The sequence below is a fragment of the Prinia subflava genome, chromosome 14 (genome assembly GCF_021018805.1).
Source record: "Prinia subflava isolate CZ2003 ecotype Zambia chromosome 14, Cam_Psub_1.2, whole genome shotgun sequence".
Lineage (NCBI taxonomy): Eukaryota > Metazoa > Chordata > Aves > Passeriformes > Cisticolidae > Prinia > Prinia subflava.
This window is the reverse complement of record NC_086260.1, coordinates 16,265,716-16,282,507: the sequence shown is the minus strand read 5'-3', so window position 1 is coordinate 16,282,507 and position 16,792 is coordinate 16,265,716. Positions and strand designations below refer to the sequence as shown.

General features: G+C 44.3%; 2 protein-coding genes across 5 annotated transcripts in view; one reads left to right on the top strand and one right to left on the bottom strand.

Moving 5' to 3' along the window:
* The window catches only part of MAPKAPK3 (MAPK activated protein kinase 3), a 45,482-nt gene that overhangs the window by 18,406 nt on the left and 10,284 nt on the right, over positions 1-16,792 (top strand). For all 4 annotated transcript variants that reach the window (XM_063411932.1, XM_063411933.1, XM_063411934.1 and 1 more), the window contains 3 exons: positions 13,028-13,167; positions 13,999-14,063; positions 16,140-16,219. In XM_063411932.1, coding sequence (XP_063268002.1) covers positions 13,028-13,167; positions 13,999-14,063; positions 16,140-16,219 — 285 coding nt within the window. The remainder of the gene's footprint in view (positions 1-13,027; positions 13,168-13,998; positions 14,064-16,139; positions 16,220-16,792) is intronic.
* Positions 4,988-16,792, bottom strand: part of DCAF1 (DDB1 and CUL4 associated factor 1) — a 321,374-nt gene continuing 309,569 nt past the window's right edge. Inside the window, exon 25 of the mRNA XM_063411931.1 lies at positions 4,988-5,000. The gene's annotated coding sequence lies outside the window, so the exon portion shown is untranslated. The remainder of the gene's footprint in view (positions 5,001-16,792) is intronic.

Here is a 16,792-nt window from a genome sequence, read left to right as displayed (position 1 = left end):
AAATGCTTCTCTTTTTTTTCTACAACATTTTATTTATTATGCATTTACTGAAAGGGTATTAAATGGTTCTGAGAAAACAATTTAGAGAAACAGCAGAACTGATGGAATTGCTCAATTCTGCCATGTGCACAGAATTTGTATTATTAGGATTTATTGCAGTTTCTGTCATCGCTGTTGAAGATTGCTGAATAATTTATGCCAAAGTACCCCATTGCAGTAAAACATGAGAAAGTGGCATCCAGACACAGGTTTTGTCCCAAAAGAAGTCTGTGACCCACAAAAGGATCTGAGATTCCTGACTCCAGTCTCTTAATGGTGAAGACTTAAGCTCTTGACCAAGCCTTAGCCTGTATGTAAATACATTATCCTGTCAGAACAATCCATGGTGAAATCTTCCAGGCAATTCCAGGGCCTGGAACTGCAGGAAACGTGGACTCAGTGCCACATGGAGAGAGTGTCACACAGCAGCCTTGAAGGAACTGCTCAGGGTTCAGTGGTGCCCAGGTTATTGCTGATGCTGCCATCAGTCCCTTCCAATAAAGCCTCTCTCTTCTTCCTTTGTTTTCTCCTAAGCCTTTGCAGTGAAACCTGTAACCTGAGCCTTGTCTACGTTATTGCTAATTGATTTATTTTTTAGTCAGGAGCATGCAAAGAAGATGATTTCGTTTTTACTTCTTCATTTTTCTTTACAAAAGTTACCTCATTTGCCTAAACTGGATCAGAGCTTCAGAGGTTCGAGTTGCCAAAGTTTCTTTAACAGGTGCTTCTGTGTGTGCCGTGCAAGACACACTGCAAATGGCCCTGGTGGGAAAATAAACTGTACAGGCTGGGTTTTCCCTTCCAATTTTTATTGGCCTGGCATTAACAGCTCAACTGTGTAAAAGAATATCAGCGTATCTGAAAAATTTAAACGTTTCTGGAGTTTTGGAACCAGCAGCCCTGTGTCCTCTGAGCAAGGAAAAGGATCCTTTTGAGGGTATTGCAGGGGAGAAGGGAGGCTCCAGGGCTGGAAACAGGGAGAGGGAGGATGTGGGATTGTGGATGTGATGCCTGCTCTCTTCCATGTGTTGAATTGGTAGCTACCACTGTGAGTTCTATACTAACTTTACCCAGATAATAAAGACTTGGAAACAAGATGTGTGAGCTCAAGGTACAATAAATAATAAATGGCCACTGAACACAAGATTTTTGATAAGAAGAAACTCTATGGCAACAGTATTAACAGGCAAAGAGCACGGAGATGGGAAAGATAGGGTGAGGAATGTGGCTATTGACTGTGTGCCCTGGGTTTTAGGACAGGCAAGAACAAATGTGTTTTGGAAGATTTGCATAGATAATGTTATCATATGAGGCATAGATGAAATCTGGACTGAGAAATATTGCAATAATGTACAACACTATAGGCTATTTATAAATCTGTAATCTTTACATTTGACGGTATCTTTGCAGAATGTAACCTTTAAATTTCACCTTTCAAGTGCCAGAGAGCACTGGGATTTAAATATCTTTCTATCTTTTTCTTCTGCCAGATATCTGTTTGGCTTTGTACCTTTTGCAAGACAACCACCTTTGTAAGACAACTGTGTGGTTGTATCCAGGAGAACAAAGTTACTGCACACATTGCAAAACAGCCAGGGATCCAAGGCCAAGGCCTGCAGAGCTGAACAGAGCTCAAAGGTGGGAAGAATTTATTTACAAGCTTCCAAAGACGTGGGCACTGTGCAGCTTTAAAAGTTGTAGCCAGACCTCTTTTAGGCAGAGCAGGAGGTGGGGTTGTGGTAAATGTTAGAATTTCAGGTTTCCAGACATGTCTAAAGGAGGATGGCAGGCTCTGTGGCTCACTTCACTTGATTCATGTTCTTGGAGTGGTTTGTGTTTCTTTTTTAGTTCCTCTAAATAATTGCTTCATTTGAATATGAAATGTGATTTTTTTTATAAGATTTTTTTGGGGGGGGTTTGTGGGTTTGGTGCTCTTCTGGGGTAACCAGAATTTGGGTTCTGAAAAATAGGCATTTAGTAATTTGAGTGAAGCATCCAGACCTCCATCCTGCTCCTGCAGCCAAACCTTATTCCATCTTTCTCAACAGGCAAGATAATTTTTCTTTCTGGTTCAGAGGCTGAATCACCCTTACTAGAATTGCCTGGGTTAGCACGTTACAGAGTTAGGAAGAGGCTTCACTTTCACAATCCGAGTACCAAGTTCTTGTGGTCTTTCCACAGAAGGCTCCCCGGGGTACATGAGTGAAGCAGATATTTCTGTAACAGTCCTTTGGGAAATAGCAGGAGGGTTTTTCCAGTGGTTCTGGCTATGGCAGTGTATAATCTGGAAAGTAAATGTAGCTCTGGCCTGGCATCCCCTGAGAGTCCTGGGTGCAGCTCTCTGCTTCTGCCACTCTCATGAAACTTGCCTTAGGGGTGTCTTCCTTTTTCAGACTCTCTTCTGAATCCCCCTCACCCCAACCTGTAATGAATCCATGTATCCCTGGGGAGGTTTTCTTGCAAAGGCTCACCTTTTCTTTTATTGTGTGACAATTGGTTTTGGAAATACCTCCCTTTAAACTGCGCAGGAAATGGTGTTATGATTGCATGAAAATTTTATCAAATACAACAGCATCCCCCACACTAAGAAACACCCAGGAACTTTTAAACTCCTCACGAGAAGTGAGAATAGCCATACCCTTCCCAAAATAGAGAATGGTTCCCCCTCAGCTGGGCTCTGAGGAATTCAGGGCTATATCTCTATTTTGCCAGCTTGTGTTTCAGGTGTGGAAACTGGGAGACACTGCACACTGTAGGCATGCAAAGAGTTCTCTCTAAGAGCTGGAAGGACTCAGGTGGTGACTGAGGGAAGACCCTCATCTAGTTCAGGCAGAGCGAGGATCTGGAAGCAGATTTCTGCAGCCAGACTTTATAGGAATTTGGCTGTGTGTTATCTGATCTGGAAATCCAGGGCCTCTTGGTGGTTTTCCATGGTGGTTCTGTCCAGGACCTGTGAATCCTTTTCTACCAGTCTGCTGGATATTTTCATGGGGAAACTTCTAGTTTTGACTAAAATAGTTCTAATCTTGCAGTTGGGAGTACAGATAGCGATAGATAATTATGAATTCACCCCCCCATGTTCAAAATATCACAGCCTCTTAGTTTAGAATTGTCACTTCTAAGAAGAAACTGAGACTTCAGGAGTTTTGAGTTTTAATGCTTTAAGGTTTGAAAAATTTCTCCAGATCCTGCAATAGTTGATATCATAGTTTATTATTAAGAAGTGTTTTGAAAGGGATCGCTTTTGATGATCTGGTTGAGCTCACCCTACACAGTTGTGTGATGAGAACAATGTATCACTGTCTTGATGTTCTTTCCCTAGACCTTCAGGGATTCTCCTCCTTGACCCAAAGCAGAGCACTGGGGGTGGAGAAGCCTGTGGTGGCAGGGATGCTGGGATGCTCTTCGGAGCTGGGCTCCTGCTGGTTGTGAGCAGCCCTTGGAACTTCCATTAGAGACTAATGGGGGCAGGAGGCAAACATGTGTCTAAATTTGCAAACAAATAACCCCCTCCCGTGGTTATGAAATTCTGAAGATGGATCAAGAAATGATTTCTAAAGGTTTTCAAAGCAGCCCCTCCTTGGGCAAGTGTTATATGGCCATACATAAATAAACATAAAGCATTTTTGGTGATGGGAGAAGGATTAGCCCATGGAAGTTGAAATTGCCACCATCTGACAGGTCTTGGACAAAAGCCTGCATATTAAGCAGGTGTCATCCAGATCTTCTGGGGTGTGGCAGGATGTTCAAAATCTGCAAATTCCCCTTGCCCTTGCGGTCTCCACCAGGGGATCTGTCTTCCCAACCAGAGGGAAGAGCATCTTATGCCTTCTCCCCCTGCCCCTGCCTGCTGTGAAGCGTTGGAGCAGCTCTGTGGAGGGAGCAGCAGCTGCACGCTCGGACAATCTGCTTCCCTGTTAACATGGCTTTAGTGCAGGGATGTTTTCCTGTTTCCCTGGTGGGTCACATCCAGGAGAACAGGACTGGATGAGCACACATTGCTTCTGCGAAAGCATCACCTCAGGAGTCAGGAGCACTTCCACAGGCAGCTGTTTGCAGGGTATTGATGTTAGTTGGAAGCAGGCAGGTGGCTGCTGAGTCCCTTTTCTGTTGCCCCAGCGTTGTCACTCCTCCTCCCCCTTCCTCAACCCAGACTCTCTCAGACACGCTGACTTGTGGAAGTGAGCCAACATTGCAGTGTACCACAGGCAGCTCCTGCTGCAGGGAGAGGAGGGGAAGGACAGTGCCTTAAGAAAGGGAAACTGATATGCTTCAGCTTGGAAAGAGGAAAAGGATCTGACTCCTGGAATGATTCTTGTTTTTCATCAGTGCTTTTGCTACATCTCATTTTTCTGACCCCTGTGCAGTCCTCTGAGCATGATGCTGCTTTAGACGAGACATCAAAACATTAGATTTCCTGAGATCCTCCTCCTCCTCCTCTTCCTTTTCCATGTACAGCCAACACAAGGCAGGGAGAGAGAGGACATTATTCAGGAATGTGAAGGAAATGCTCTTAATTTTGGCAAAAAAAGCACCCATCCATTTAAGCTGCTCTGTTCTACCTTTGTGGTGTCTGACTGCTTCCTGTCAGCTGGTTGCAGGGAACATGACCCATTCCTCTCTAACCTCTGTCAAAGAAATGGAACATGGATGTTGGGGAAGGAGCCCTCTGCTCACACCTCTCACTCCATGGCATATCCTGGTATAGGGAAAATCTTCAGAGTGAGGAAATGTAGCTAAGAACTGAAATAAAGTGGGCAACAAAATGGAATGATGTTCCCATCCCTCAGCATCACTGGGGATGTAAAGTCTGCTTGCCTGGAGTATCTGGGAGCTGTGGCTCGCCAGGAACAGGAGCTCTCAGCTGCTGCAGGAGACACTGCAGGGCTCGGCTGCTCGGACAGGCAGGGTGGGAGCCTGGATGGGCTGGGCAGATGCCAGGTCTGGATGGGGAAGGGAGCTGTGGTCAGGAGGCTGTGGGTTAGAAGGATGGAGCATCAACCTGGTGAGGGGATATTGATTAACGGTGGCTGGCAGGGTGTTTAAGGTTTCTTAAGGAATGGGGAAGGAATGTATGGCTGTGTATAGACTGGAAGATCCCAGCTGTGTTCTACGAAGTGTTTTCCAGCGCTGTGGATATTAAAGAGCTCTTAATCAAGCAATGAGTTCTGTAAGGCATTAGCTGCACAGGAGTGTGCTGTGGGGCTTGAAAGGAAAGTCGTGCTGGGTTCTGCTGCCATTGTGGCAAAGCAGAGCTGTAACCAGCGGTGGCTGAGCCAGTGCACCCGGCAAAAGCCATCAATGAGAATTGTAACATAAATAACAGTTCTGCTGCAGTGTCACTTGCCTGTGTTGTTTCCATCTGTTGAATTCCCCCTCCCCCTGGAGTATTTTTCTTTTCTTTCCTTGCCTTTCCTGGGTACTGGTTTACTTAGCTTTAAAACATATTTTCAGACAAAATAAGGACAAGAAGTCTTGGGAGAACAATCTACTTTTCTCCTAATGGCTTCCTTTGCATTTGTAGCTCTGCTGAATGCCGCAGAGTTTTGTTTCTGTTCACAGTTGCACTATTCTCTGGCATGTCGTGGCAGTACACAATAAGCAGTTCCAGGGATCTTTATGCCTGGAGGACCATTAAGCTTCCATCCACAGAGCTGTGGACTGAGTTGTGCCTTACAAACAGATACAGATCTTTGCTTGAAAATGCCAGCGGCAGAGCTTGCACAGACACGAGTGTGAAAACTTATAGCAGTGATTCGAAGCGCCAAAGAAATCTTACAGATGTCCTTGCTGAAGGCTTTGGGGCTTTGTTTTGTTATTGCAGATGATAATATTTGCCACAGGTGACAGCTTTTGGATTGAGTGTTTGATGCTGCACTGGCCAGAGTCACTCCAGTCAGATTCCCAAGAACTGGGTCAAATCTCAGTATCTGTGCTATGAGAGATGTGAGGTGGAGTTGCTGTCAGTGCCACTGATGTCAGGGATTTAGCAAGTCTCCCCTTAAGGTAGTGCTTAAACAAAGAAGATGAGCCCCATGGAATGGGAGAGGGAAGATTTGGGAATTTTTTGATTATTTCTGGGTTCTTTGGATGATTTATGAATACTTGAGACAGACTATGCAGCAGGAGAGAGACCCTGCTTGGTCATGCGACAGAGTGCCCAAATGTGGGTGCAGAAGGAGGAGATGTCGAGGAAGAGCCAGCTCTGTCTGAGGAAGAGCTGGCCTGGGGTGGCACATTGCCAAGCTTTGCATGCATGGATGGCAACCTGAAATTCATGTGGAAGGGAGTTGAGGTGTGTGGGCAGTGGTATGACAGGACAATATCTTCATTCTGAATTTCTCTGCCAAATGGTGTGGCCTTGGATGAGAACAGACACCTGTCTTTCCAAACCAAGACATTTGGGGGTTTTGTTTGTTTTGTTGGGTTTTTTTTTTCTTCTTCTCTTATTTCCCTTTTCAAAGGCAAACCTCATATCAGACACTTGAGTGAAATTTTAAGGTAAGAAATGTCATAATTTTCAGCTGGGATTTTAGATTTCCTTTTCCTCAATTTTGAAATTTAGGAAGAGTGAAACTAGTGGCAAAGCTATAGATTATTTTATTTTAATCACAGATTAGCGTGTCTGGGTTTTGGAAAGGGCTTTACAGCAGGTGTCCCCAGCTGCTGAATATGGACTGCAGGTGCTGAATGCAGTAGTCAGTGCTGGCTAAACAGCATTTTGTGTAGAAATTGTTATGAGGAAAAGGTAGAAAGAGGAGCTGATTTCTAGGCCTTCTTGTATAAACAAGTGTTTGAGGATGTTCCTGTCTGGTTAGTAGCTGTTGGTGATTTATTTTTCTTCTAAAATCCATTTGCAGTGTTTTGAATACAGCAGAAGCCACGTGCAGCTGTTTTGTAGCCTGTCACAACTGGGAATAGCTGGAATCCTACAATGCCAGTAGGAATACTTTTCCATCCACACAGAACAAGCACAGTATTAAAATACAAAGTAATATGGTTCTAGCAAAATACATAGCATAGATTATCAGGAAAGTCACTTTTCTTTGTGGGCATTTTGGCTCATTTTTGTGCTCCACTTTATGCCAACCTCACGTGTGCAAGGGGATACCTTTGAAATGTATCCTGGCCCCTAGCTTTGCCATTTCAGTTACGTTCCCTGTATCTCCAGTAACATTTATGAGCAAAGACAGCTGACCTTTGCAGAGTGAATGGCTAGTTGCATGTGTAATTAGAGCATTAATAGTGCTATGTCTCATTTATTTACCTCAGGTTGTAGAGTCATAGCGAGTGTCTGGTGGTGACTCGAGTACTGCTCCAATAAATAAAATTCAGAAACCACATCAAGATATTTTTGAGAGATCTGGTTGATTCACTGCAGGAGAGAGGCTTGGAGCAAAATAATATTTATACAGCATGTGCTCTCTGGGGATGGAGCAGCAAAGGAGTGAGCAAAGTTCTTCAGCAGACTTGCTGTACGTCCAGTGCTCAAACTCTTAGGGAAAAAATCATCTCTGCTAACCTGTTCATTTTATCTTTGTCCATTCTACTCTTTTCTCCTGTTTTCCCTTTAAAACATGCATAAGGAATTGGAAGTCATGTTTGTTTCAGCTGGTTTCAGCATGGCTCTGACTCCGTGTGCAGAGAATCCTCCCCACGTCCTTTGCACTTTCACTGGTGCTGTCCCAAAGATCTGCTGCAGCTTTTGGCATTTCCAGGATTAGCTGAGTAGAGACTGGAAGAGGTGCATAGAGAAAAGTCCTTCAGTGCAGCACAACCCTGACCCTCAGCAGGGCGAGGGAAAGGATTCAGGACCACGGGCAGGAGTGATGGAAAACTCTGCTACTCCACTGTCCCGATTGTTAGCTTGGAGAAGCCCACCTTTGGGACTGTCTGTCTGTCTGAGCCCCCATGAGAGCCCAGGAATTGCCAGCTGTGGTGGCAGCTTGGACAGCTCTGCAGGAATCGGGATGACAATTTATTTCAGTGAAGCCTCCAAGCAGGTTTAATTTCCAACAGCCTAAGCTGGGTTTGAAATAACAGCAGAAAAGTGGAAGGTTTACAGATGACCCTCTACCTATGCCTGCCCTAGCCCTTAGCTGTAGACTGATGCTCCAGTACTAAATAATTCAAGCAGAAATGCGTTGTATTGTTTTCATTTTAAAGAACAGAATTGGTTCTTGGAGATGTGTGCAGGAGTGGATTCCCCACTCGCTGGGCTCCATTGCAGGCACACAAGTGGTTCGTGCTGCAGCTCCACTGCCAGGCACCGCTGAGGGGTGAGGAAGGAAACCTTGACCATTTCAATTCCTGGAGTGTTCTAACACAAAGGATGGCTTTATCCCTTCTGAAGAGGCCTGGGAACAGATAAAGATTGTTCACTTTGAATTAAAAGATATATTGGAAATAATCAGGGTTATTGTTGTAATAAACGACAAAATGTCCAAAGCCGTACTGATAGCTCTCTTTTCTTTTTTTCTTGTTTTTCCCCTTTTCTTTTAGTAGCATAGGAGAGGGAAGGAATGAAAGAAACATTATCCAAGCCTCTTTTTGCCATCAACCCCTCTTGAATAAAGAGAGAGTGGAAGAACTTCTCTGCTGCAAATGGTGTCAAGTTCTGTGCATCAGTGTGAGTTCAGTTCCCAAGATCCCAAGACTTCTTTGTAGGATTCAGTTTTTTGATAACAGCACACACAAAGAGGAAAGCAAGCAAAAACCCCGTTTCTTTAGCCCCTTAGACTTTTTATTTCCAGCTAGAAACATAAATAAGCTGGATATAAGGGCCTATGTGTCAGTACTGCATGCTGAGGACCCTTAGGACTGAAAATTTCTGTAGGTTCCATTTCTGTTTTAATAATGGGAAGCCTTCCTGTGAGGAAGATGGCATAGAGATTATAAAACTGATTGTCTTGTGGAGGGGAGTTCAGATTCTGGAACTGGTGTATGTAGGAAAGACACGGTTGCAGTGCCAGATGCTGCTTTAGTGTAGCACATGGATTAGATGAGAATTGAGCCTGTAACACCTCTAATCCAAGCACAACACCTGTTTGGAACCAGGAAGAACTGTTGCAGTTTAAAATAAATGAAAAAGCATAGCAGAGGTCTTAATTTGCTATGATAACTTGCAGATAGCAGGTCTGACAGAAATCTGTGTAATCTGGCAGTGCATATTAAAGAGCAAGTCACTGAGAAGTGCTTGTTTCCTGTCCTCAGCCTGTTCCCTACCCATGCCCATGGATATCTGCCCTCTCAGTTGTTACAGTTTCAGAGTCCAGGAGATCACTTGCCACTCCCTGGAGCCCTGAGGTTATTTCCTGTATAGATCAGACCATAAAGGACCAAGGGTTCCTGCTGTCCTTCCTTGTATGCACCACACTGAATCAATGGAAAAGCTATTAGAAGATCCTGTGTCACTTTTTAGCCTTTTTTTTTTTTTTTTCTTTCTCTCTTTTTTTTTTCTTTTTTTTTTTTTTTTTTTTTTGTTTCTATCAAGAAATTCTGCACAGGAAGAAATTCCACAGAGCCAGCCTTCCAAACTGCAGTTTAGAGTTTGTTTGGCAGGTGCTCCCCAAGCCGAGTTAGGCCAATGCCCCAGAATAAGAGTTCAGTGCACTGCCCAGGCCCTGAGTTGGCAGCACATCCTGGAGTGTGTGCTGGCATCTGCCCTGTTGTTCCTCAGGAGCAGGCTGAGCACTCCCACTGTGCTGCTCTTTTCCCTCTTTAGCTTTTTCAGTATTGAGGACAGTTGTGTCAATCACATCCTATGCTTTCTTGCCTTTCATCCATCACCCCTGCTTTTGTTGACCTCCCTGTTTCTGCTGCTGCTTTTAGGCAAACTCCTAAAAACTGAGCAGAGCTCCAGTTTTGTACTGAGCAGCTCCTGGTGCAAACTGTGTTGCCTGACCCCACACTCACAGAGTTGTGCAGAGGCTGCTTTGGGTCCTCTGGTCTCATGAGAAATTGGGAGATGTGGCATTTCTCGTGGGATTTGTGTGCTTTTGGAATCGGGCTGGTTTGTGATCCTGCCCACAGCCTATCATGAATGCTGGGACTCAGCTGAACCCCAAGAGAGCTTTAGGGCAGTGACTGGGGGCTCCTGTTCCCAAACTGCTTTACCCTCATACCACCAGCAAAACTGATCTGAAATTCTGGGTTTGTTCACAACTGCCTCTGCACTTTTGCACAGTATCAGGGAACCTGACTGAAGTCTTATCCAACCCATTGCAGCAATAGAAGTACAGTCACTCTTTGGGCTCAGGAAGATGGCAAATTATCCATTGAGATTCTTTGCAAGTTTGTAATATTTAATCACAAATCTAAAATATTAGACTGTGTTTTTAAATCATCACCTAAATTTTGCAGAATTTGGTGCTTTCAACCCTACATGGCTTTCATTTTAGAAATGTTTGTGTGTCTAAAATGTCTTAAAAGGTACAGTTCTGCCTTCCAGTTTTAGACATAAGGAGAAGATTTAATTTATTCTTGAAGTTCAGAAGGAGAAATCCAAAGGTAAACAGTTGGGTGGTACATCAGATGTTACTTGGTATGTGTATCTGCTCTTTATTTTGAATTTCCCTTTCTCTGCTCCTCCAGGTGTCATCTCGACATGAGTACATTCAATCTTGGCATGAAGAAGTGTACAAAACTCACTTGAAGGGTGGAGAAGGGAAACTGCAGCATCCTTGTGTGCATCAAAATGCCTTGTAAAAGCTCTTCAGAGAGTGAGAATTCAATTCTCTGAAACCATTTTCATAAGCACTTGGTACAAATCTGAAAAACAGCATCTCTGTGCACTGTGCAAGCACAATAGACACAGATGATAGTGCAGTTACATTAGTCTAGAAAATGGGAATGTCTGATCAGTAGCACAGGATACAGGAGAAGCTTTTGGAAGTGTTCTCTTTAGAAGTGACATTAATCCAGTAATATCCAAGCAATAAACACTGTAAGGCCTGGTTAGTCTTGAGAGTGTTTGGGCTTTATTGTGGCACACATAATTTAAAGAACTTTTGAAGGCCCTCTAGGCAACAGCCCGGACTCAGAAAGGCAGAGGAGAAAATTCTGATGGACAGTCCTACTGAGCTAGAGCACAGTGGCTGTGCAGGAAAGGCTGCTGAATGGGCTGATGGCTGAAAGAAGCAAAGCAACCGCGCTTGGACTCACTAGTGGGCTCTTTGTCCAAATTGGAGCCATCTCTTTCTTTAGGGAGTTATTTGTGTTGGAAATGAGGCCACAGCCAGGCTGGGGCAGGAAGGAGGGGGCGGACAGTGATGTCCAAAGGGTGTGCTCTGGGTGCAGAAGGAGGTTGGCTGTGAGGGCAATGAGCTTGGCCAGAAAACTCCTCCAGCCCCTTGCTCTGCTGGGAATCTGCTGCCGTGCGGGAGCCTTGGGGCTGAGGGGCCTGGGCTGGGGCTCCTGCACATTCAGAGCCAGCTGCCCTCCTGAGCCCACCTGTCCCCTCCTGCAGCCTTCACGTGCTTCTCAGAAGGACAGAAACGTGCCCTCAGCAGAGGAGTAGTTGTCACCCTTTCCCCATTCCCAGCCTGGAAGAGAAGTGTTTGCTCTCTTTCCAGTTGTTCCTGAGCGCTTCCCCAGCATTGTATGAAGGGCTGCAGACCCTTCCTACCATGTTACTGTGTCTGCTCTGCTGAAAGAGCTGCTGAGGCACCAAAGAGGTATAAGATTTTTTAACAGTGATGTAAATAGTCTGTATTGAATTCAATACAGTAAACAGAATTTGTGTCTTCCTTCCTGTAACCTTTAATGTTTGCCTGTATTGAAGGTGCTTGTGACACCATTTGTGTTTTAACTTTGCTATTGGATGGAAACAATTTCAGCTTCCTGCTCTGATTCATGGGTCTCTAATGACAGGTTATGTGTTAATTCTTGTTTTCAGCAATTATCATGTAGTTGTGTTTTCACTGGGACCTGGTAGCAAACATGAGTGGAAAGAGCTTCACACTAAGGCCTAATAGTGCAGCAACGACACTTTTTATTTGCCTGTCTGAAAGCAGTTCCCTCATAGTTGTTGTGGGCCCTTCTAACACAAATATATCTGATGTGATTGTTCTCTCCTTGTTTTTTATTCTGTTTCACTACCTTTAATAATGCTTTATATAGCATCAGTTTTGTTGCTGCTCCATCATCACCAGATTATTACCATAGGGCATAAAGTATCAAACTCAGATCACAGCTGTATTGTGCAGGAGCTGTACAAATGTGCAGTAAAGGGAGTCTCAGTCACAAAGTGTTAGTAGTGTCTGGAGACAGGAGCAGGCAGGATTCAGGATGTGCCCCCACTGCACAAAAGCTCAGTTGTGGTGTCGGGTACAGAGCAGTGCTTCAGACAGGAAGGGACACACATCTGGTGCATGAGGTTGCAAGAGAAGGAAGCATGAGCTCTTGCTGCCCTTCTAGAGATCAGTGCCTTTAAAATAAACTGGCCTTGCATGTGATACAAAATAGTTCAAGCATCTAGATAGCCAGAGGTCCCTTTCTTACCTTGGTGGGGTGTCATATTTAAGAAGCACATTCAGAGTCCCTGTAAAAGTCCTCATTGTTTCAAATCTCACTTAACTTACAGAATTTGCACTGCACCCATCTGGAAGTCTCTTCTCCTAGCAGCTGGGGGCAGGTGGGAGAGTTATTGTCCTTAGCAGGGAGATTCTCTGTTTAAAAGTTTTGCAACCACGTAAGAAAAATTTGCTGTTTCCTATCCAGAAGTGGGTAAGGCAGACCTGTCTCCATCTCAGATTCAAAATCCCTCCTTACTGTCATTCAAGACCCTTCCAGTTCCAAGGGACCAATTTTTTCTGTTGTGTCTAACAAGTTCGCCCAGAGGAGGTGAAAATGTCGTGATGGTTTCTCATCCTTTGGCAGGAGAAGGTTTCTCATTGGGAGCTCATCTCGAGCCCCAGTGCCTGTTGGTGGCAGCTGATGGCAGGACCATGGTGCCTGGCTGACTTTGCTCTCTGCTCTTTCTCCACAGCTCCTGTACGACAACCCCAAGGCCCGGCAGGAGGTGGAGTATCACTGGCGGGCCTCGGGGTGTCCCCACATTGTCCATGTGCTGGATGTGTATGAGAATATCCATCATGGGAAGAGGTGTCTGCTCATTGTCATGGAATGGTATGGACCAGCAGCAGCCCCCAGGCACTGCCTTGGGAGGGATGGAGGGAATAGGAGAATGTGGTGGCTGAGGTGGCACTTGGGGGTTTCTCAGCAGCACAATTTTGGCTTGCACAGGAAATCTCTTGTTCCCTTTATGGAACTGGTAAGGAAATGTGCAGCTGCTCCAGGCATCCTGTATGCTGGAAGAATGAGGAACCTTTACCACAAAATAAATTTTCAATGTGGTCCATAACAATTATCGTCATTAAAACATTGACTGATTAATACACCTTTGAAAGATATTTCTACCAATGCATCCTGCTTTGGTTGTGATCAGCCTCCAACTGCAGATGTAAATCCAATGATCCAGTGTGATCTGTCTTGTTGTAACTATTTTGACTCTAACTTTCCCTATTCTCTCCCTAGTCTCCAATACCACAGCTATTGTCCTTTTAACTGAGGACAAATTAATAATTCTTTTAGGTGTCTTTGTTTCTTTCTTTTTCTTCCTCTCCACCCTTTCCATGAAACCAGATTATTGTCAGCCTCCCAGTGCCTGAACTGCGTGTCTGACCTCCCATCTTTGTGTGTCGTGTTCCCTGTGACAGGGTACATCAAACTGAAAGCATCAAAACTCCCTGGTCTCACTTTGTTTTCTATTTATGCCACACCAGAATGACTTTCTGCTCTGATGTGAGTGTGATTGTTTAGAAGCACTGGCATAGGAGGCAGCCTGCAATCTTTATCTGTTCCTGCTGTGGTTGCATGACATTGTATGGATGCACAGCCAGGTGTGAATTTTGTCCTTTCTGCTAATACAAGATGGGGTTTTTGTCTTCTCTGTTTCAGCATGGAGGGAGGAGAGCTGTTTAGCAGAATCCAGGAGAGAGGAGACCAAGCTTTCACTGAGAGAGGTGAAACATCACAAGTTCAATTTTAAAGTTTATGAATGATTTTTTTCTTTCTTCTCCATTTCTCTGCCCCCTGTTTCCTTTTAAGATTTTTTTTTTAATTTTATTTATGGTGGTGTTGTTATTTATGGTTTTTGTTTATTTATTATTGTTATTTATCCCACTGTGTGTTAAGAGTGATTATGAAAAGTTCCTGAGAACCAGGAATTATAAGAATTGGCCACGTTCAGGCAAAATGTGGAAGGTTTAGAGAAAAATCTCTCTACAAATTTGCTCAGGTTTTTCCCGTCTGTAACATGAGAGCATCTGTTCCTCTGATCCTTGTGCCAGACCACCTCTGCCACGATGAGTGCAGCTCCTGCTGGGATCCCTCTCTGGCTGTCCCTCAGGCAGTGTCACTGCACACTGCTGGCTCATGAGCACAGTGAGCAAATCACTCAAATCACATCTGATGGAACATCTCCTGTTCGAGGGGTTGAAAGCACTGCTTGGAAGGAAGTGTTATTAACCACACTGCAGACAAACCTGCCTTCTAGAGGGAGGACTGAGCACATGTGAAGCCCTGATTTACAAAGCTTGCACCAGACTAGTCTTGCCATTTTTATTGTCTTTGCTGTTTCTTATTGACAGAGAACCACAGGTCTGCCTGACTAGGGTTTTCCTTGCCCCCTCACAGCAGACAAGAGCTTGTTTCTGCTCAGAGTAAAACCATTAATGTTTGTAAGGTGATAGTGTGTGTAACTATTGGCCTGACAAAATGATTAGAAGCAGAAAAATACACACCCAGGCTTGTAAATTACTGTGACTTATTAGGTCTGGTGTAGAGGCCAGTCTGTTTTCTTCTCCTCTGTTTCCTAGGCTGGGATGAATCCTTTTTAGTCCTATAAGAGACTTGTGCAGGGAAAATGAGCATTTTTAGAAACTCTATTTGTTCTTCTCTAAAGTACAAATTCCGGGGAGAAAACTGGTTCCTTGAACATTAGAACTGCACTCTACTAAAAACATCATTTTTCCACATTATATAGCATTGTATAACATTATAAATACTTAGAAATCACATGGTTAAACAAAAAACCACTTTCATTCTTTCCTGAGGTAAATGAGCCCTGTGCCACTGGATTCCCCAGGTTCACTGCCTGTTTTTGTAGCCACAGCTTCCCATTATGACCTGAAAGAAGGAGGTTGTGCAAGGTTTTCCCCAAAGAATAGGAGCGTTTCTGCATTCTGATTGTCTTTGTCTGAGACTGTATAGTTTCAGTATCAAGCCACGTGAGAAAGGATTGCAGGCTGCAGTACAAGTTCTGCCTGTGCAGAGCCCAGAGGATCAGGCTGAAGTTTCTGTTGTTTCCCTGCAATGGAGAGGTGATCTAATGCTGACATGGGAATGTCATTGCTCCCTGCTCTGAAACCCCTCCCTGTGTAACTGAACCCTCCCAGGCTCCCAGAGCACTGCTGATGCAAGGCACTAGAATTTCCCACTGGGACTATGTAAAAGTTTTGAAACATAATATTTCAAAGGTGGCAGTTTGGGCTTTGCTGAATAGAACTGTTGATTTTGTTCTTCCTGATAAAAAACTTCTGAAGACAGTGAGGACTTAAGATGTGACCTATCCTAAAATTACTATATTGTTATGTAGCTCTATTTTTAGAAAATCTGATAGATCATCCTCCTACTAGAACTAGAAGCTGAAAGTTAAATTAACATCTCAAACAACCAAGGACATGTCCTGGACTATTAGAGATAAGGTTCTGATTTGGGCTCCTTTCTTAACAGTTCCTGCTTGTGTACCTGCTCTGCTCTTGCTGCTTTTTTTTTTGTATCAAATTAAAGCACGAGTTTCCAAGCTCCAGAGGAGCCTGAGCTGCTGGGCTGCAGTGCCTGCTCAGGAGGAGAGCAGTTGGGGGCCTGGTGCCTGCAAACCCAAAACAAAGGTGTTAGGGCTAATTCTAGGGTTTCTCTAGCCCTGACATTTGCCCCATGTTCCAGCAAGCTGTTTGTAAGCCATAAGCATTCCCAAGCATAGCCCTGAATTACAGTGGGAATGTTAATGTGACCTTTGTCTAAAATTGTATTTACAGAGGCCTCCGAAATAATGAGAGACATCGGGACAGCCATCCAGTACCTGCACTCCATGAACATCGCCCACAGAGACGTCAAGGTGAGGCCCCACAGTGGGCTGGCACTGGAACTTACAGCAGGGAAAAACTGGGCAGCAGTGACTTTAACAGAGCTGGCAGTGCAGTCAGATGGTCAAAGTGTTCCTGTTTTTCTGCCAGTGTGAGAAGGGATTTGCTCACTGGTTTGCAACTAGTCCAAGGTTGGAATATTCATGTGTGCTAATGCCTTCCAGTTGTGTACAGAATGCAGAAAAAACCTCATGATAGTCAGATGATTAGTAAAGAGATACTGCCCACTTGCAATCCATTAATTAGCAAGAAAGTAGCACTGCTTCAAGTGAACCTATAACTTATAGATGCCTCTGTGTAGTCTTTGCCAGTTATTACTTACTTTCAGCACCATACTTGTATTAAAAAAAACCCTAACCAAAAAAAAAAACCCCACAAAAACCTCAAACATCAAAACCCCCTTCAGAAAAAAGGGAAGATCTGGGAGGAATAATGTCAGGTTCATGCATCTAACCCACTTGAATAAGTGTGTGAGTATTTGGGAAAATAGGGAGTTCTCAGTTCCTGCCAGTGTTTAGTGCAGTAAAGTTTGAACCCCAGTCTCG